The following is a 22,290-nucleotide window of genomic DNA, read 5'->3' as shown; positions in this document are numbered from 1 at the left end:
AGCAGGGTAACCAGTGCCTATTACAGTCTAGTATATACTCACCACTCATGAAGTTGTATATAACTGGGTTGATGGAGCTGTTGAAGTATGGTAACCAGTGTGATATAAGCGCCATCACCAGAACAAAGTTGGTCGGTAACTGTAGCAGTACTTCCGTATACCTGTAAAAAAGATAATCGAACAAAATTAAAATAACTTCTAAGAAAGGACTTGTTTATGTATTTATCACAAATTGCCACACTGGCACATTCTTCAGTTCTTGTATCAATACATGTGAATACAGCTCTGTTTTATTTACACTCTAATGGTGTCGTTTCAATATTATTTTATTCAATTGTATACATAAACAAGTAGAGATTTTTTTTTTTATAAAGAATGAACAAAGATATCGTGATTGTGCTGAACATATACAATGTACTAAGTTTAAATAATTGAGGTGGAAAGGAACACAACAGGTGCTCCCAGTATGCATGGTTAGTAACGGTAAGACGATCATAACCATTAATTTAAGGTGCTTCCAGTATGCATGGTTAGTAACGGTAAGACGGTCAAAATTATTAATTTAAGGGGCTCCAGTATACATGGTTAGTAACGGTAAGACGGTCATAATTATTAATTTAAGGTGCTCCCAGTATACATGGTTAGTAAAGGTACGACGCTCATAATCATTAATTTAAGGTGCTCCCAGTATGCCTGGTTACTAACGGTAAGACGGTCATAATCATTAATTTAAAGTGTTCCCAGTATGCATGGTTAGTAACGGTAAGACGATCATAATCATTAATTTAAGGTGCTCCCAGTATGCCTGGTTACTAACGGTAAGACGGTCATAATCATTAATTTAAGGTGCTCCCAGTATGCATGGTTAGTAACGGTAAGACGGTCAAAATTATTAATTTAAGGTGCTCCCAGTATACATGGTTAGTAACGGTAAGACGGTCATAATCATTAATGTAAGGTGCTCCCAGTATGCATGGTTACTAACGGCAAGACGGTCATAATTATTAATTTAAGGTGCTCCAAGTATGCATGGTTAGTAACTGTAAGACAATCATAATCATTAATTTAAGGTGCTCCCAGTATGCATGGTTAATAACGGTAAGACGGTCATAATCATTAATTTAAGTTGCTCCCAGTATGCATGGTTAGTAACGGTAAGACGGTCATAATCATTAATTTAAGGTGCTCCCATTATGCATGGTTAGTAACGGTAAGACGGTCATAATTATTAATTTAAGGTGCTCCAAGTATGCATGGTTAGTAACGGTAAGACAATCATAATCATTAATTTAAGGTGCTCCCAGTATGCATGGTTACTAACGGTAAGACGGTCATAATTATTAATTTAAGGTGCTCCCAGTATGCATTGATAGTAACGGTAAGACGGTCATAATCATTAATTGAAGGTGCTCCCAGTATGCATGGTTAGTAACTATAAGACGGCCATAATCATTAATTTAAGGTGCTACCAGTATGCATGGTTAGTAACGGTAAGACGGTCATAATCAATAATTTAAGGTGCTACCAGTATGCATGGTAAGTAACGGTAAGACGGTCATTATTATTAATTTAAGGTGCTCCCAGTATGCATGGTTAGTAACGGTAAGACGGGCATAATCATTAATTTAAGGTGCTCCCAGTATGCATGGTTACTAACGGTAAGACGGTCATAATCATTAATTTAAGGCGCTCCCAGTATGCATGGTTAGTAACGGTAAGACGGTCATAATTATTAATTTAAGGTGCTCCCAGTATGCATGGTTAGTAACGGCAAGACGGTCATAATTATTAATTCAAGGTGCTACCAGTATGCATGGTTAGTAACGGTAAAACGGTCATAATCAATAATTTAAGGTGCTACCAGTATGCATGGTTAGTAACGGTAAGACGGTCATAATCATTAATTTAAGGTGCTACCAGTATGCATTGTTTGTAACGGTAAGACGGTCATAATTATTAATTGAGGGTGCTCCCAGTATTTATGGTTAGTAACGGTAAGACGGTCATAATCATTAATTTAAGGTGCTCCCAGTATGCATGGTTAGTAACGGTAAGACGGTCATACTCATTAATTAAAGGTGCTACCAGTATACATGGTTAGTAACGGTAAGACGGTCATAATCATTAATTAAAGGTGCTACCAGTATACATGGTTAGCAACGGTAAGACGGTCATAATCATTAATTTAAGGTCCTCCCAGTATGCACGGTTAGTAACGGTAAGACGGTCATAATCATTAATTTAAGGGGCTCCCAGTATTTATGGTTAGTAACGGTAAGACGGTCATAATCAATAATTTAAGGTGCTCCCAGTATGCATGGTTAGTAACGGTAAGACGATCATAACGATTAATTTAAGGTGCTTCCAGTATGCATGGTTAGTAACGGTAAGACGGCCATAATCATTAATTTAAGGTGCTACCAGTATACATGGTTAGTAACGGTAAGACGGTCATAATCATTAATTTAAGGTGCTCCCAGTATTTATGGTTAGTAACGGTAAGACAGTCATAATCAATAATTTAAGGTGCTCCCAGTATGCATGGTTAGTAACGGTAAGACGGTCATAATCAAATTCAAGGTGCTCCCAGTATGCATGGTTAGTAACGGTAAGACGGTCATAATCATTAATTTGAGGTGCTACCAGTATGCATGGTTAGTAACGGTAAGACGGCCATAATCATTAATTTAAGGTGCTCCCAGTATGCATGGTTAGTAACGGCAAGACGGTCATAATCATTAATTTAAGGTGCTACCAGTATACATAGTTAGTAACGGTAAGACGGTCATAATCATTAATTTAAGGTGCTACCAGTATACATAGTTAGTAACGGTAAGACGGTCATAATCATTAATTTAAGGTGCTCCCAATATGCATGGTTACTAACGGTAAGACGGCCATAATCATTAATTTAAGGTGCTCCCAGTTTGCATGGTTAGTAACGGTAAGACGGTCATAATCATTAATTTAAGGCGCTCCCAGTTTGCATGGTTAGTAACGGGAAGACGGTCATAATCATTAATTTAAAATGCTCCCAGTATGCATGATTAGTAACGGTAAGATGGTCAAAAGTATGCATTGTTTGTAACGGTAAGACGGTCAGAATCATTAATTTAAGGTGCTACCAGAGTATGCATGGTTAGTACCGGTAAGACGGTCATAATCACTAATTTAAGGTGCTCCCAATATGCATGGGTACTAACGGGAAGACGGCCATAATCATGAATTTAAGGAGCTCCCAGTATGCATGGGTAGTAACGGTAAGACGGCCATAATCATGAATTTAAGGAGCTCCCAGCATGCATGGTTAGTAACGGTAAGACGGTCATAATCATTAATTTAAAGTGCTCCCAGTATGTATAGTTAGTAACGGTAAGACGGTCATAATCATTAATTTAAAGTGCAACCAGTATGCATGGTTAGTAACGGTAAGACGGTCATAATCATTAATTTAAGGTGCTCCCAGTATTCATGATTAGTAACGGTAAGATGGTCAAAATCATTAATTGAAGGTGCTTCCAGTATGCATGGTTAGTAACGGTAAGACGGTCATAATCATTAATTTAAAATGCTCCCAGTATGCATGGTTAGTAACGGTAGGCGGTCATAATCATTTATTTAAAGTGCTCCCAGTATTCATGGTTAGTAACGGTAAGACGGTCATAATCATTAATTTAAAGTTGTTAAAGTTCGCGAGTTTTATTTTAAGGACGTGACTTGAAATGTACCTAGATTTACATGGCGGATGCCTTCAATAGAGCAGAGAACGTCTATCGTTCCGAAACATCTGGTTGTGTTTCCCATGTCCTGTGTCATTGGTCTTTTGACAGTTGTTACTCTAGTTTTATTAATTATGATTTAAAACGACGCATCGGTTTACACTTAGGTATTCACTCGTTGAAGGTTATTATATCTATCATATAGTGAACTGTTGCCCAATATATCAAAATATCTGAAAACCGGAGGGACAAAAATATGGACGGACAAACAAACCGGGAATCTGATAACAATTCTGGAATGCAACGCCATCTGGCGATGACATAGAAAATCAATGTGAGTAAACGGAAAACAATTTAACCTTAAACACATTGCTCATGACGTTGTATATAAGCGAGTTGATAGAACTTTTGAAGTATGGAACTAGTGCAGAGAAAGAACCTTCAAACTATCCAATCATGCATTTGGGCCATGATTCTACCACACGCCATTTACACATGAATCTAACTCAAATCAACTGGAAGTGAAAGAAGGCATAGAAATATAGAGGACCTTGACCTTGTGATGTGAGTCGGGAAGGCGCTTCATTACTCAGCGTCTACTCATTAAACAAATATTTAATTTTTTTATATAAAAAGCAAGACGGGGCATCAACTTGTCAAATACCAATATACGGAGCCTGGCAAGAACATGCATATGTCTTCGATCTATGCTGATGGAATCTCACCGTCGTCATCAGGACTTGATTTTTTTGTGTGAAATTGCAGTCTTTACATTGATGTAAGATGTGCCCTCATTGTCTTTTATCATAGGACGAATTCGCATATGGCGTCATAACGCGTGTCACGTAGTGCATGAAGAGCTCACTGTTTTGGTTCTCTTTTCAAATCTGTTTTGTGGGGGTTACGATGGGAAACGGAAATAATTCTTTGATCATACTTATATCGCCTGCTCTTATTCCTTTCTTCTTTAATTTGGAGATGGAATAATATAATCAGTATTTCAACAATGCGTAGAAGAAAAAGAGCCTGGTTCTCAATCTTTACCAGAATCATGGTGAGAGATATTGGTGTTATTCGTAAAGTAAACAAATAGTAGGGCAACATTTGTATTTGCCTATGTGCTTTTGAATGCAGATCAGTGTCATTCATTTGAATAAACTTGATTGCACTTTATCTAGATATAACTACATTTTCTTGGCTATCGGAATATTTACGACCATGTTACAAACGTAAGATTGTAAAATTGCCGTCAATACAATCAAAACTTTTTAGTTTGAAACGTGTCACTGTATATAATGTAACATACCAATTGACCTCACACTGTTCAAATTGATTTTACAGCGATGCTTGATATTTCGTGCTAATCGCTAACAGCTGCTGCATCTAGACGATGGTTAAGGTAAGAAAACCTGTTTGTTTCATCCACGTTTACGTTACAAAGATATGTTATCGCCATCTGTTAGATTGACTTAACAGAATAAATCACCATAATGCCGCAAATGCTTCCCTGTTTAGCGTTAAATTATTTTATAAGCCTTTGTTACAAATGCCGATGTTAAATTGAATCACCACGAAAATCTTCCTAAGGCAAAATATCAATATGTCTGTACATTCCGATACAGCAATATATACCAACAATCATCAATCCTGCGGCGTAACAGATATCACACAATTCTACAACAGACTGGTTGGCAATATTTTATGACGCTCGGGCTTTTGACGACAGTTTGTTTTAAGTTGGCTAATTTAAGAACCTGTTATGTACAAATTTACGGTTTCTTTTGTATTTTCTTTTCTTTCGTTTAAGGATTTGCGTCCTCGTAATGGCTATCGTTATAGAATCCGCAGTGTCCAGGGAGGATGCAGTATGTGAAGGCCTACCAAACAGTGTTATATAACACAGCCTCTCATAAAAATAAAGTCCGATACTTCTGATAAACAATTAATGCTGCAAGATTGATAATTAAGAGCCAGAGTACAATTTTTTGCGTGCTTCCTATTATATGTATTCCGTACATTGTTCCGTGAATTTCTTGGAATTTAGTTTCATGCATGCTTTTGATTCCACATTATTCATATAACAACATTTCATGAATGAGTGAGTAATTTTATTTTACAGTTAAAAATACTGGACTGATATCGTACTATATGTTTTAGCTACATTTTTAAAGGCATCACTCTGAAAAGGCCCCTCTGTGCGTATACTGTCATAAACACAGAATAAAAGGATAACAAAAACATTCTCTCATCATATTTGATGATAATGAAATGAGGAATTCTGATCTGTAATATATTATTTAAATGCGAAGTATCGAGAAATTATTATGCGTGAAATCCAACTAATTGTCGTACGCGTGGTTACCTTCGTTAGTTCTAGAGTGCGGTGGGTATTAAATACTCTTTTTGAAGAAAACCAAGCTATCCAAAAGATTAAACTGACCACAGTGGACATTGGCTACAGGTGATTGGGTTATCAACTAGGCACACTTCTGTAAGGAGAAATATATTAACGATTTCTGAGCGATTATAAGGGTATTGGTTGACTAAATAGCCCCTTTAATAGGTCATGATACGAAAATGTCATTAATTTCAGACGGTTATGAGATTTCAATATGAAAAATAAAATAACTGTAAGGTCATACAATTTCTCTCAACCACCCAGCAAACCAGAAGTCTCTAGTTCGAGTAGTAGATAAGCGAAAAAAAACCTCAGGATTCTACATTACTGGGACACTGGATCACCGTTTGTTTCCTCTGTGTCCCCGATGATATAGGCGGATTTTGCCAATAGTTAAATTTTCTTTGTTAAGCGCTTAGTCATAATGGCGAGATTCTATGAGCCCCCTCATCTCGATTCAGAACTGCCCCACTGCGGCTTTGTACCGTCTGGGCTGTAGTATTCAAGTGAGCTGTCTTCAGCACACAACAACGCATAAAAGCACGTGGCGATATTAGTCAGTTGGCGATGTTAGTCAGGTGACACAGGACTAGTAGTAAGCGCCTGAGCAGGCAGCTTCTACAAAAATGGTATTGGTTAATGTACATTGTATTGTTTGTGTGAATTGTGTCTCTTTGTACTGTAAATCAATACAGAGTGAATTATTCTCGATAGGAAGGGCACTGTATCAAATATTGTGTATTTTTTAAAATGAGAGGATACAGAAGAAAAATACCCGGTTAATAGTTTGTAACATCTGCGAAATTCTAGAAGACAACGATCTGCATGAATATTTAATTGACATATTGAGTGAGCATTCTTCTGTTTGATAACTACATAAAGTTTTGTCTGTACATTTGAAACGTTTAAAACCAGAAAATGCATTACGAAAACCGTAAATCAATCTCTGCATTACTGACTATCATTTTGTTTGAAAAATGAATAATTTAGCATTGGAAAACTATCCTTTTTTTTTATGGGAAAATAATATTAGAAACACATTACATAAAACCGTCAGTTTTGAAATCGGTCATTTGATTCCCATTGCACGCCTAAGTGCGTTATCATCATGTTTGTTTTTCCTGGAAAACACATTATATGTCGCCTTGAAATATTAGACCTATCTACTTTATAAGAACTAAACTGCCACTTGACCTTTTACAAAAAACATTTGCTGGTATTCGAGAAACGCCTTTTGACATGTACAAATGTAATTAAATGTTTTTCAATCAAAAAGTCTTCATACTTTTAAAATCACTGATATATAATGTGCTTACCTGAGAATATTTAGAAGATGAACTGGGAAATATGAGATGGCGAAGATGACGACAATTGTGATGAGCATCCTGGCAGCCTTCTTCCTGGATTCCAGTTGCTCGTCTGCTTTATTCATCTTACTATTCATCATCGGTTTTCGAGCTATAATGACAAGAAAAACATAAGTTTTTGGATGGAAAGCAAAAATGTTCACTGACGCCAGTACGTGTCTGCTTGCTTCAGTCTACTTGAATGGTGGCAATGTAATGGTGTCGATGTACCTAACGTTTGAGTGTTAAGTACATCAAAATATCAAGTCATTTAGTTCATTTACTGGCGGTCATCTATTTTGTGGGCTCTAACTACAAGAAAAAAATGTAAAGAGAGTTGTATGCCTGTTCAACCCATCTGCAATGACAGCGGAGAATTCACAAAACGTCTGTCGTACACAACTTTAAGTGAAATATGACCTACGCAAGATTTAGAAATGAACAAAAAAATGTAATGATTTGGTTAGGCAGCCTGTCGGACATGACAGCTGAGCGGAAGATATTTAAATAGTTCCTTGAAGAAATAAATATATATCAATTTAAATACCACATGATTGTACATGTACGTATGAATACCCGAATTGAAGCTAAAAATGTAATAAATTATTCTCTCTGCAAAGATAAACGCAACACACACACGCCCAGGTGATTGTACCTTTAACATTAGGTGATAGACACAGTTTGCCAACAATGGATTACTCTGCACCATACAGCTGTGACGTACTTCCGGGACTCAACAGTGATGCTAGGGGCCAACAAGATGGAAATCCAATTAGGCCTTTACTACTAATGAACCCCTGGTTAATTACAAATTATATGTAAGTAGGAAAGTATGTTTATTATGAACCATGCCCCAACTCAGAATAGATTACGGAGGCCGTCAAGGTTACAAAATCCACCAGCAGAGTCTTCCATCTCGTACCTAAAACAATTACAAGTAAAACAACATGCTATCCCCCTTCACTGATCCGTTCCAAGAAAACTCCATCGTTCGGGACTAAAATTTCTAAATGCAATTCTACAATATGATTTATTTCGTGTTTTTTTGGGGTCAGTCTGCGAATAAAGTGTCTTATACCTTTGAAATAATGTTAAATACTCAATTCCTTTAATCATGAAAATGTTGGCTCTTTATACAAATGATGTAGATAGTAAATATCTAATATAATGCTGAAACGCCTGACACAACATTTTATCTCTTGAAATGAATTTGAATTATAACTAATCACTAATCCAAAAACGTTTTGTTAAAATATGCGAAATGTTTTGTTTTCTAAAATGATAATTAAGGCCTCTTTAAGACAACTCATTCTTCACACTCAGAGGTCCTTATTGTAATAACTTGTTACATATTTGGTACAAATCCAAATTTTATAATGAAGAATATATAGAAATCTTCTTGTCAAATATCTTCACGTGTGATAAAAAGGAGGAGTAGTGCCAAATGCATGCCTAGTTGTAACATTGGCTACGCGTACAACAACCAATAACATATTATATCGTTACCCGCCAATTACTCTTACCAGACCTAATCACCTCCGACACGACCTTTGTTATATATTTAGGTCTTGATAATGTTCTCTCTCTGTATTTCAGTATTGTTTTTTGCATTGCAATATTTATTTATATTGTATCAATAAAATAACCTAGCTCTAAAAATCCATTTTTCAGACATTTGTGTGAAAAGTAAACAGCCTAACACAGAATAAGTTAAATACACAAGGATTAAATCCAAAATAAAAGTGGATTATGTCAAGAACAGACGGCACAATCTTACAAAAAAAAATGAAATTGTTCTAATAGCTGACCATTAACCAAATAGTTTAAACAAAGTATATATGATAGTTAGGATGTATTATTCATTCGGCAATCTAGTTTTTTTTATGAAATTACACACATTTTATACATACATGTATCTATATTTTTTTTCGCATTGTTAAATTTAACTTCTTATATTTTGTAATCCGGAATATCTAAAATAAAAATGCATTATTTACAGATATAACACAGGTCACGAGCGTTCAAACACATTTTGCAATGCCGTCATACAGCTGACCGACATTCTGCTTCTATTTTTATAGCATACAGTGTGGTTAATTGAAACGGCGTTTGCACTAGACAGATAAGCATCAAGATTGCAACACGAAAATTTTAGATAAAAAATGAAACTTCCATTTCCTGAAATTCTTGTATTTTACCAAATGTCTAAACTTACTCAGTTTCTGCAGTGTCTGATTTTAAAAACGCCAGAGAAAGAAGCTTCTAGATAAAATGAGTTTTTAATTGACGTGGTTACATTTAACAACTATCATACCTTACAAACTGGCTAGGTTCATTTACCCTATTCTTGAAAAATGAAAAATCATAAAAACAGTACGGAATCGCATGCATTATTAACACATATAGTATGACATAGTATACCAAAGCACCTACAATTTGAGAGATTTATAGCAATTTTCAATTTACATGATTTATGTGATTTACCATTATAAATTACTATAACTAGCAGGAATATAACGATTTTACTGCCTTCGAACTAGCGTCAACAAACTGAAATATTACTACAGTTAGTATTAAATACAGTATTTTACAACCATTGTAGTGATTAGCTGTGTAACCATATCCTATAAAAATGTGGGTTACAACAACGGCGTAGCAGAATTGTATACAAATCATTAAATTCATTCAGTTATTTGAAAACTATGCTATACTCTTGGTTTATCCCCGTCGATACAATCACGTTTGTTTATTTTGACATTTCAACGAGCGAGTTTTTGGTTATTGCTAACTACGAGCAGGTATGCCGACATGTTTACATCAACACGGAGGGCGGGTTTGGATGTAGTTCTCACGTGGTAATTCCCTAACTTGACAGCCATATCAACACGTGCATTATCACGTCATTATTCATACCCATTACGTAACACAGCAGGGAGGCTTATTAGTAAAAGGATCGCTTGCAAGATCAAAGCTGTGATTTTACCATCGTGCGGGTGCGGACACGTAGAGTGATGAGCGTTTACCTTTGTAATTAACATGTTCACCCGTCCTTTTTTGTTTTTGAACTTCATATATACATTCCTATATATATACTTATCATATAAGTCGGAGGGTGAATTATTTCGAAACATCATCAAATAACACCAATTAATGATCACAATTTACATAGAGAATCTGGTATCAATATCAACAGTATTAGTCTCACTTTGAAAATAAATTTGAAGAAATTACAACGCCTCTTACAAGTTGTCCGTTTTATCATTCTAAGAGTTGTTGATTACTCGTACATCTACTCGACTTTGCAGTATGATTACACTATGTGTTCACAACCCTATGAACTGGTAACATGACAATATGCATATCAATGGTGTAAACTCATTATGACAGTTTAAGATTTATTATCAATTCACAATTTTGAATTTATCAGACCTGATAATAACACTGGCTAAAATGATCAACATCAGAAATAAAGATTGAGCCACAAATACTGCCCTTTTCCAGTTCGGCAAAAAATGATATTGAAAACAAAAATCGAAAAATATACTTAAGAAATTCGAAATGATCATTGCGTTCGGTTCGGTTGATTACAGGTCTGTTTGAAAACATTACTGGGTATGAAACATGACAGATGGTCTTTCAAAATATTTATATATATATATCTATATAAAGAAACCATTAATAATACATAGAAACAGCAAGAGATGAACACCTTATAATTATTGTAACATTCAAGTTTGTAAACTGTATTCAAATATTACTTTCCGATAAAAAAGCAATTATTTGACTTTTTCACCGAACAGATTACCCACTGGTTATATTTTACATTATTCTTACTGCACAGTTGCCAAACTCCATTCGACTTTAGATCAAAAAGTAAATATATATGATGCAACAGTATGTTTACATGTACAGCACTGACATGTGTCAGGATGATACACAGTAGATACATATTTCATCAAATCAAATCAAATGCTATCTTTCAACTGTGGAAACAAATTTTTATCTTCAGTTAAATCAAAATAATTTTGTTGGTGATTAAACGTAATAGATTTTTATCGAATACAGCCATTCACCAACCAATGACCTGTACATGAATTGTAAGGAAGATGTGAACAGCTCATCCATACCGGTAACATTACAGGCTAGAATACAACAAAAACTTCGGCATTCCTTTTGATTTTTTATGAAAAATATGAGAAAATGGCATGACTTCTTTCCTTTTATGAATAGGAACGTTATTTGAAAATTACCATGCAGAAATATTGATGATTACATTTGTAGAACAAACGAAACTAAATCCCCGTGAAATAGTGTTATTTTAGACATAAACACGACGTGTCTGCTGGCCGCATCAAGCAGACGACAGATAAAAGACAAAATATAGAACCGTAAAATTGAATAGAAATGAGTTTGATGCAATATATAAGACAATGGATATACAGCATGAGATGATATCAGGCTGTAACGGGGATCAAACTACGACAGACTCGAACTGTTGGCGCCGTCCACAAGATACATTTGTGGTTGACATGAAAATGTATTTGACCTAAATACTTCTCGGAGGGAAACGCTGGTAGAGACCACACAGGTCAATACGTGCGTGCGTGCTCTTTGTATGCATCAAAACGCTGATTAACTGTCTATAAATACAAATTGGTTGATGTTTCATAAATGTATTGGTATAAGATAAACAATAATATGGAAATAACAACGTAAGATATTAGTTTGTTTTCAACTTAAAAGAAGATTTTGTGTATGCACATGTCATGTTTTACATATATTTTAAAGACATATATGCTCAAAGAAAGAATGTATTCATATTAAGCATGCATTTGCTCCCGTGTTATATGATATTTCAAAATGACAATTTACACTTATTAGTATGGTTTTATTATAATAACGCAATATATAATAGCCGTTATCTATGAAATGTACTGAAGGTTGATTCAAGAAAATGAATGTCTTTCCCATAAAACCAAAAACTAGTTCAATTTCCATCTCAGCAAACTACATCCAACTCTTTGTTGAATTTCCGAAATATGCTCATCGCCAGTGAAATTGGTTACGTGTTTTTTCCGAAATGCATTTGAAAATCAAAGAGAACACTAGCTGTAAATGCAATGTACAGTTAATATGGAGATTGATGCAGTGCCAGTGCAGTGGTAATGCATGTCATAAGTACATCGACAAATGCGAAAGTTCTATTCGATCAATGTGTTTTCCTTTTCTTGTTATAGTTTAGTAATATTAAGGTTGCTTTATTCCAAGACTTCATCTGAACAGAATAAAAGTTCATGAGGTGTTAGCACATTCATCAGAATGGTTTCTGGGCCGCGAAATTACAAGTTGATATTTCATGGTCAGCTGTCAAAAAAGCTCTAGTCTCCCTGAGCAAATATTACATAGGCTCAACAAGAGGGCACTATAAATGCTAATAGTATCACAGATACTTTCATGAATGTGTACGTCCCAGCCCCCAGTTTGAAAAAGTTTTGTCAGCTTAATTGGTTGTTTTTTATTCAATTATTTTTTCGGACACTACTTTAATCATTTTCAAATCAAATGTATTTCAGATATTATTTTATGTTCTTTCACATAAAAAACTGGGTGTCATTTGTTATTCGGTTTGTATGCATATATCAATTAAAAACAAACATCGGTTTTCAATTGATAAGATAATAATACTTTGAAGATAATATTTCGTACCTCTTTTCTACTTCTGATTTAAGAGCATGATTGATGGCACCATGCAATTTTAACTACCGGACAACCAGGCGTGGGTCAAAGAGAAAGGTCAGACACAGTGCCTCAAACAATTATCTTTGATGGAATGGCAGAAAACACATAAACATGAACCGCTAAACCCTGAACAGACAAGAGATGGTTTGAACAATGTTCGCTGCCAGAATCTGTTGTGCCATTTCACTTACCCGAAATATACAATAAAAATTATGATTAAATATATTTTAATATACAATAGAAATTTCAGCTAATTGCAAATCTCGGCGTTTGAGGTCTGGTGATGTGTTTCTTTTTAGAAAAAAATGTCTTCCGATTTCGTACCGGTTTGTTTACGTTGCTATAAGTTTTTCGTTATTTAGCTTATGATATCGGACAGACTGCGATATCTGTTGTACTATATAATCTCTTGTATAAATTTTCGGTATTTTCCATTAAGTAAAAACTAGTTTATCGACGATTGTTAACGGATATTCAGTTTAAAGAGGTTCTTATTGTCTTATAGTTTTGGTGGTCTGGTCGTATGTTGTTGCGCTTTTCAATTGAGTTTTAGCTCCAATTGCGTCATAATGTATTCCTTTTATAGTTTGTCTTATTTACTCAAACAAGCAATATACTGGCATATCATAATACTAAATACATTCTGAAGGACACTGTTAAAGGAATCGTAATACACATATCAGATAAGTGATGAAGTAGAATAATTATAAGGCAATCTTTGCAATTCATAAACGATTTCATTAGTTTAACTTTAAGTTCTGCTGATAACACACCCTAACTAATATACGTATATAGCACTTTCACATTGTAGATAACCTCTGGAGCCTGACGTTTGGTATAGCGCTTATTCAAATTGTGCATCATTAGGCCCTCTACTGTTATCAACCCAAACCATTCCTCTGATCTAAGTTTAACGATCTCTCATTGCGGTGTATTCCCTGAGGTGCTCTCAAACAAATTATATCTATCCTTTTGCTCTAGGATAATTTCCTATATCCATTAAACATGACAATAATATCGCGACGCCAAATAGCTCCAAGTCTTATCAATTAAGTATGAAGAGATATAGCTAATTCATTTTAGTTTTAAATGTCTATAAAGGGTTTACGAAAGACGTAATATTGCTGGAAGGTTCGCACATCTTTAACCGAAACAGATAAGGTCTGACGTTTTTTGTTTCCACAAATAATTGAAAATGTGTAAGTAATACAAAATATACAAACAACTAGTCCGATAATGTGTATATTTCCCATGTTTATTTCTCTATCGGCCAATGCCTCTGATCGTTAGATAAGTGTTAGCAAGCAGAAAAGCAATTGATTTTCAGCGTTTGCTGAGGGCACTGTTAGTTGAAAACCGTAATGATATGTGTCCAAAAAGGGGATATAAATAATAAAACATATCAGTATTGTGCGAAACAGATAGGAAACTTTACTGAGTCTAAGATATCTGATGTTCAGCATGAGGCTTTGACGAGTGTTAAGCCTCAAAAAAGCTTATCTATGGGTTGTGATTTTTCTAAAAACATCACACAAGAGTTACCGACTTTCCTAATAAAAAAATATTTAAGCTGTAATGCTGAAACAAAGCGCGCATGAAATGTGCGACAAAGGTGATGTCACAGTCCCGTAATAGCATGGTTACACTGCATTACCTGGTGACACTTTCAGAATAAAGGCGCGTGGGAGCTTTATTAATCAAGATAGATCAAGACAGATTTGCCTTTTCCGTTAAAAAAGGAACGTACCTTTCAATTATGGAGGATATGTCAACTGACATTAGGATCATTCTGACGTTTTATCACCACAGCCATTTGTTATTTTAATGCAGCAGTTTTTGGTTTTGCTTTGGTGTCCATTTTGTGGACTCCTAAATGGTTTAATGTGATTGTGCACTCCTGAATTTGACAAATATACACATCAATATTGACAGCTTTGAAAGTTATCTTCCTGAAAGTCACGTTTTAATTGTTAATTATAATTGATGACGTGTCAAAACGAATATCATTAACTTGTTCACTAGTACAAACTACATGGTATGGTTAACAGCGGCATGTCAAAATAAAGGATCCGATATGATAGTTACAGTATATATCATCGTTTCCTATCTTATAATGTAATTATTCGATATTTTTATCCTGATATCCCGTCGTAAAATATTGCCTCAGACAAGAGATAATAATTTTACTGTGTAGTAAGGATACACTTATATAGCTCGGGGACGCAGAGACACAGGCATTATAAACATGTAATCAGGTTGGTGATGAAGTTAAGCGATACCTTATAACTATTGGAAAAAATACTATAAGAAAATCCTTAACATCTCAAAAGGGAGTTGCAAGAATGCCCCACCAACAAAATAAACCTTCTCCTGTTTTTCTGATAGATAAGGATACGGTCACATTGCCAATTATCGCAGAAGAGGCATCAAGTGCTTTAACACTTTAAACAACAACGCCAGATGGCAAGCTGTGTTATCGCATACACTTTCACTTGTGGCGCGCAGACATTCAATGGCGTGACATACACACAGTGTTAGGTATATGCTGGTGGTATATATTGTTCCGACAATGCGTTCAGATGTGGTTCTGTACAAACTGTGTATGGCAGTATACTGGTGGCATACTTTGACGAACATACGTTTTCATATGATATATTGTCATGAAGATGGTGTTGTTGGTTATAAGGTGGTGGTATATTCAATGTGGTTTTATACCTTAATTGGTATATGCTGCTGGTATACTTTTGAAAAGGATACTACTATTCATATAGAGCGTGTTTAATCTCGATTTTTTCATTTCAGTATTATTTGGAAATCTGTATTGATAGTTTCATATCTTATCAAATGCACTGTTGGTTTTTGATAATTTCGGTTTACCTCTTTTGTTTGCAGATTTAGTTCAATTTTATTTCATATGATTTGTATTTATTGTTCAACAGTTTTAAATTGTTTTATATATATTGGATACCCGACGTATGATCTTAAGGATCCGTATCTCACTACAAGTTAAACACTAGAGGACTCAACTCCAGTACTATTGTTTACCAAGAGGTAGCTCAGTAAGTAAGGGCAACATTCTGAAGATAGGAGGTCCACGGTTCAAATACCGATCTGGCTCCTTTGCTTTTTTTTATATTCAGGACACTGTTGCGATAGCCCGTCTATAAGTTAATGCCCTGTCTTCCTGATTGGCTTTAGGTGCCAATGACCGCACGCTTCTAATGAACAATTCCAGGGATGATTTATGACTATGTTTAAAGCACGTCGTTAAAAGCAAATCATGAAAGCAATACTTTATGCAAATAAATGCGAACAAAAAACGTTTTGTTCATGCAGAGCTGCATAAAATGAAATTATGTGTGCTTTTTATTCGTAAATTAAATGAATAGCTTTCAAACTTCATAAAGAATACGATGGTTTGGCATTGGCTATCTCATTAAAAGAGAAAATCCCATTTTTATTCTGTGATACGGTGCAATAAAGATATAATAAAGTCACACGATGCGTCGTTTACGAGCTGGATTGAATCACAGTATCTGCTAGTTGCTATTTTGATACCAACCTATTACGTCTAGACTGTATTAATTCATGACAACCGCACAAATGCGTCAATGTGGCAGCAGACTATGAATGTGTAAACTAAAGTGAGACAAAAAAGAAACACGACTAGGGTTTACTCTTATATCCCTCAGACACGCACACAATTACGTGAAATAGCCATGCTTTAGGTCTTGATAAGATAGCCAATCGACAGCCGCTTTCCTAGTGGCACGTGCTAATACACTTTCATGAGACTCTATTTCACAGATTGGACATAAGTAAAGCTAATTAGCTGGAATACGTTACAATAATATCATAATACTGCGAAACACTTGCTAATCGTTTGCTGTAAATAATAGCGGTTATTCACGAGGAGAGACGACAGCCAATCTAACATTCTCAGTGGTATAATTCTTTTCCACGAAATCATATGCGCAGGTATTAACACAAAACAAGTTTTCTATTGGTAATATTTCAAAAAAATGTATTTTGTATTTTATTTTTCATTTACATAATGATAATAATAAGTAATAATATCCAACATGTATATAACTGAACCAACCGCCCTATACAATTTGAATAAAGTACTCTAAGACGCTTTACAACATATAAATATTAGTATTTCTTGGTTGGTTTTACTAATATCAAAGATAAAAAAGGCATTCAATACAATGCAACAATACATTTTGATATTGTAACCTTGCACGTGTTTGCTTATTACACCAGTTGTATCTAAATCGGAAAAGGATGGTGCCAGATTTATTCTATATACGGCACAAACCGTTTAGGATGAAATGAATGTCTCAATAAAATATCCCATAATTAATTAACAAAGTCTTCTATGAGCAGTATCATCAAACAGCTTCACTGAAGACAATAAATTTCGAAATCCGCGTTATCACGATAACCAAATCGGTTCTTTTCTGACTGGAAACGGCACCCAGACTCTATCATCTCAGACAAACCAATTTTACAGCAAGATCAGTAAGGTGACATGCACTTATCTCAATTGTAAAGCATGTATAATGTTCAGACAAATAAAAAGGACAATGACATGACCATACATCCGGTATCTTTAGTATTTCCATCCAGTTTAATCACGGCATCTAGGCCTAGTCTTCCGAGCCATTCATTGAATCTCTGTAGGCACGCATGTCTCTCATCAATTTAAAACACGTGTTTTATCGTTGATTCTTTATCAACAAACAGTTCTAAGCAGTATTTAGAGTTTATCAAAGGTAAAAGTATTCTTGCATTCCTGTAAAACATATCTAAATGGAGGTTTGAGTAAAATACGATGTCCATTATTGTTGCCCTTGTCTGGGATACTTAAAGTATTAGTTTATTTCATACTTTGGTTTACCCTGATATAGGCCATGTTGAACCCAACATGCCATCGACGGTACTCAGAGACTGACAAATCTCCCACAAGGGAAGGTGCAATTCATAAAGCCCACAGCCAAACTCCACACGTGCAATCATAGCAAGATGGGGACCGCCAAGAAAGGATTAAACATATAAAAGCCGACTGTTCGGGATACCTATCATACCGTCCGAAGTGTCAGACCACGATTTGCTGTGTTCCACAGACCCTTAATGCATTTATCAAACCATGAATTGACACACCTCGGCCTGGTCAATTTGACAAGAGTATACAAACTGATAGATGAGGTGACATGCCTTCAGACTGGCCAAATATGGTTATACGTCAGAGACGTCATTCAACAAATATCTAGGGAGGTCGCGTACGGTCACACTCTGCAGTAAGACAGCTTTACTGATCTGTAGCATTGAAGGAGTCAAAACACTATGACAGATAAGCATGTTAATATTTTAGAGGCCGAATTGAAAACAAGAAATCCAAGTACATGTACAGCCCTCTGACTCCAGGAAATTAAAACTTGTTTGATCGGTATCATGTTTAATAGGAATGAAAAGCAAGTTTTTTGGGTGTTTTTTTTCAGAATTCAATAAAAAAAAAGATAAAAAAGTTAACTCGTGACTGTTGAAGTCCTACATTTTAAACATAATATATTTCTAACTCCAAACTTTGCCTATCTAAGCATGTTCCTTAGCGCCTTGGGATCCGTTTTCCGTTACATCTTATTCAGGAAAAAAACCATAAATTATGAAGAATGGTACATGATGAATTGTATTTAAAATGTTATCAATTTTTCTATTCTAGTCACTTTGTTTTATCAAGTTGTAAGACTTGGAATGCACTTCCAAATGATGTAAGGCCATCACCATCTTTTAACACTTTTAAGCATAGAGCTATAAAGCACTACTGTGATTCATACTTTTAGATAAAGAAAACAGTTTTGATTTATGCTATATTAGTGTATATCCTGGTAATTTTTATACTTTGCTATATTAGCATATACTTATGTATGTAAGGCTCCGGCCATTTAACTATTATCAGACCTTCAAGGCATGAGAGTTATGCTTTCTGTGATATTTGATGTATTGTACTATATAATTGCATGTAATATTTTCAGCAATCTCATAACTTATATTTTAGATGTCATTTATGTTTAATTTATATTAGTATGTTTTAAGAAATACTATGTAAACACTAACACATTTTATTAACATAGAGGACCCTGAGGGAGATTAGCCTTTGGCTAAATCAGTTTTTTTAATCCTCAATAAATAAAGTTTATTATTATTATTATCATTATTATAATCTTTTTTTTTTAAATATCATAAATTAGGAAAAATGATAAAACTGAAGATTTAAATGAGTTTTCAGGACTGCCGCCATACTAGCCATCGAGATAATGATTTTATATCAACCGTGTTTGAGAAAAATAACCTAAATATTTACGGGCGACTTACGGTATAAGACCCCGTTGCCCGTTGGGTCAACGTGTACCGTAAGGTTAACAAATAATGACAAAATAAGACAATAATGGTGTATTTAATTTGACAAGTACATAGGATATGATTTGTAATGTCCTGTCCTCAAAACTTCATCATACATTTGTATGACGATATATCTTCGAATAAAATATTCACGACATCCAAATATTGACAAAACATTTATTTCAGGAATTCGATGAATTGTGTCGCATAGTTTATTAATTTTTTTGTCTGGTATGATCCCGTAACTACACAAATAAGAAAGTAATTAAATTGATTACATAAACACAAATGGATGAGGTGCATTTAAATTAATTAAAATAGTCAAGTCATTTAGTTTAAAATGAATATATCAATCGGACAGACATCAGAACTGCTAACGGAATATTTGCTTCACTCAAGAATCAGACAGAGGTTTGGCCCGTATCTGGATTGGAACAAACCAGTCCAATGGACTGCACTTTTGTAGATAATTGGAATACATAAAGCCAGAAAAGAGGTCAACCTGAGACGACATGACACGACAATCCAGTTTCTGAATGGTTTGTGCGGTTGCTTTAAAGCCAGTTAGGCTCACCAGACTGTTAAGTGTATACAAAACCTGTACTTATGTCATGCCAATTACGGTTACTTTAGTTCTCCAATTTAAAAATATATGTTTTGGGGTTTTTAAGAATGGATTTTGCTGAGGGCTCAATCGTGATTTTTTTAATAAGTAAATTAGTAGGAAATAGAAAGGTTGATTTGAAGGATGAAAGTTCCAGATCAATTTTATCAAACTAACAAAGCTTTTAATTTCTGTGTCGATATGATTAGCAATGGTCTACTTGTGACAAAGAATGTCCTAAAACGAACTTGGGATGCGGGACCGTGTCTGATTCATAGACAGCTTCACCCTACAACGTTGTTCGAAATCCATCTGCCTTTGTTCATTCACTTGTTTAAATCTACTTTGTCTGGAAAGACGGCTGCCTACCTCTGTCTCTTGTTTAGACGATGGTATTACAATGAACAGTTCAGTAATACATGTGTCCTACGAAGATGTTGTTTATGTTGTTTATGTTGTTTTCCGTCTATGTTAGTGTCTCTCTAAGCTTGTTTCCGTTATGTATGTTTTGTATTCACTTAAATGTTGGACTAAAACCAGACAATGGTCGGCCAATACATCCGGGTCGTTATATATCGCTGTCTAATTGAGTGTTCAAACCGTCATTAGTCTATTCAATAACATAATGCAATACAGACATAATGATCCGTTCAGTTACGCTCCTCGCAATCCTGGGGAAATAGGTTCCGGTGTCGTCGGCCACAGCAGCCTTTGTCTACACATTCAACGATTTGAATGAGCTACAATAGAGTACGTAGTATTTCTAGAAATCGTTTAAGAGAAGTATAGAGGAGAGGTTGAGTGAAGTATCCTCTTTATATCTGTGGACTCAATCAGGTGTGTTGAGACAGGAATGGTTTCGTCCAGAAACGTTACTCACGAATCAGCGTCGATACCGTCCTATACATGATGTGTAGGCGATGTAACCGGAATACACAGGATCGAAACAGATTTCAGTACCATACATGAAATTAAATTGACTTTTTACCTATTGGGAATGGAGTTCATGTGTAAAATGTTGCTTTCCTGGTATGTTATTAGTTGTTTTGGACATTTATATGTCGCAACAATATACATGTTTAATATACTTGTAAACACATATATGAATGTATGTTTTTAATATTCTCATAACAGCAAAAGTCATAATTATCATGACGTGTACCTAGGTAGGGAAAGACCACAGAAAAAAACAGAGTTGTGGAAACAGAAAAGAAAAGTGGTGTTCGGGGGAACAGATCAATCGGGCTTTCCTTCAATTTCAACTCAGGAGAAGACATAGAAGAAAACAAACGTTTCTGCAGGTATGGAGGCGGGCAAACTAGTCGCCACTCGCGATAAAAGTGGAATACAGACGGCTGATTCTAACGAGCATGTAGAAGTACCGCAATATTAGTACACTTACAATTATTCGTTATGTCACGTTATCAAGAATATGGATGTCGCCATTATAATGTAAAAAGGCGGTAATATACAGATCGTAACATACTGAAAGTCAGTCCCTTGCCGAACCGGATATTACGTCTAATGATATAAAAGGGCTAACCACGTGTTAGCTGTTATGCTGATAACGAGTTCCACGACGCGCACGCTATATATACTTAATCCCTGGAGATCACATTGACATAATTTACCCTGCTACTAACAACATTCAAAACAGTCGGAAGAGCCAACAGAGGACTACGATTGCACGTCTGAATGCCACCACTCAATTACCAGACAGATGCCGGCCATAAAATGTTCCAAATAGCCTAACGACGATGGACGGATTGTTATGTTGACTTAGTGTGAAGGTATTACGTACGTTCGTACGTGGTTCTTTTTCACAAACAGTATTGGCATTAAGAAACGGACATAATACAACTAGAAAATGTATCATTAGACATGAATACCTATGCTCCCATGTAAATTAGTGTCATTTCCTGTTAAACAAATTACTATAGATATAACGTTACCTTTACTCTGACCTCATTCGAGGTACCCTCAAACCTAACGTTTGTATATAAGTTGGAAATGAGATCGCTATCGCGATGGAGCTGAGAGGGTATTGGCCAGGGCAGGATTGACGGACATGGATGACAC

The 22,290-nt window shown here is 35.3% G+C and overlaps 1 protein-coding gene across 1 annotated transcript in view; it reads right to left on the bottom strand.

Annotated features, from left to right (window-relative positions):
- LOC110456177 (orexin receptor type 2-like) overlaps positions 1-22,290 on the bottom strand; it is a gene marked incomplete at its 5' end in the record, with an annotated part of 37,101 nt that overhangs the window by 5,361 nt on the left and 9,450 nt on the right. Inside the window, 2 exons of the mRNA XM_021506749.1 lie at positions 43-161; positions 7,434-7,575. Of these exons, the coding sequence (XP_021362424.1) occupies positions 43-161; positions 7,434-7,575 (261 nt within the window). The remainder of the gene's footprint in view (positions 1-42; positions 162-7,433; positions 7,576-22,290) is intronic.

The sequence above is a fragment of the Mizuhopecten yessoensis genome, unplaced genomic scaffold (genome assembly GCF_002113885.1).
Source record: "Mizuhopecten yessoensis strain PY_sf001 unplaced genomic scaffold, ASM211388v2 scaffold8547, whole genome shotgun sequence".
NCBI classification, from domain to species: Eukaryota; Metazoa; Mollusca; class Bivalvia; order Pectinida; family Pectinidae; genus Mizuhopecten; species Mizuhopecten yessoensis.
This window is presented reverse-complemented; position numbering and strand designations above follow the sequence as displayed.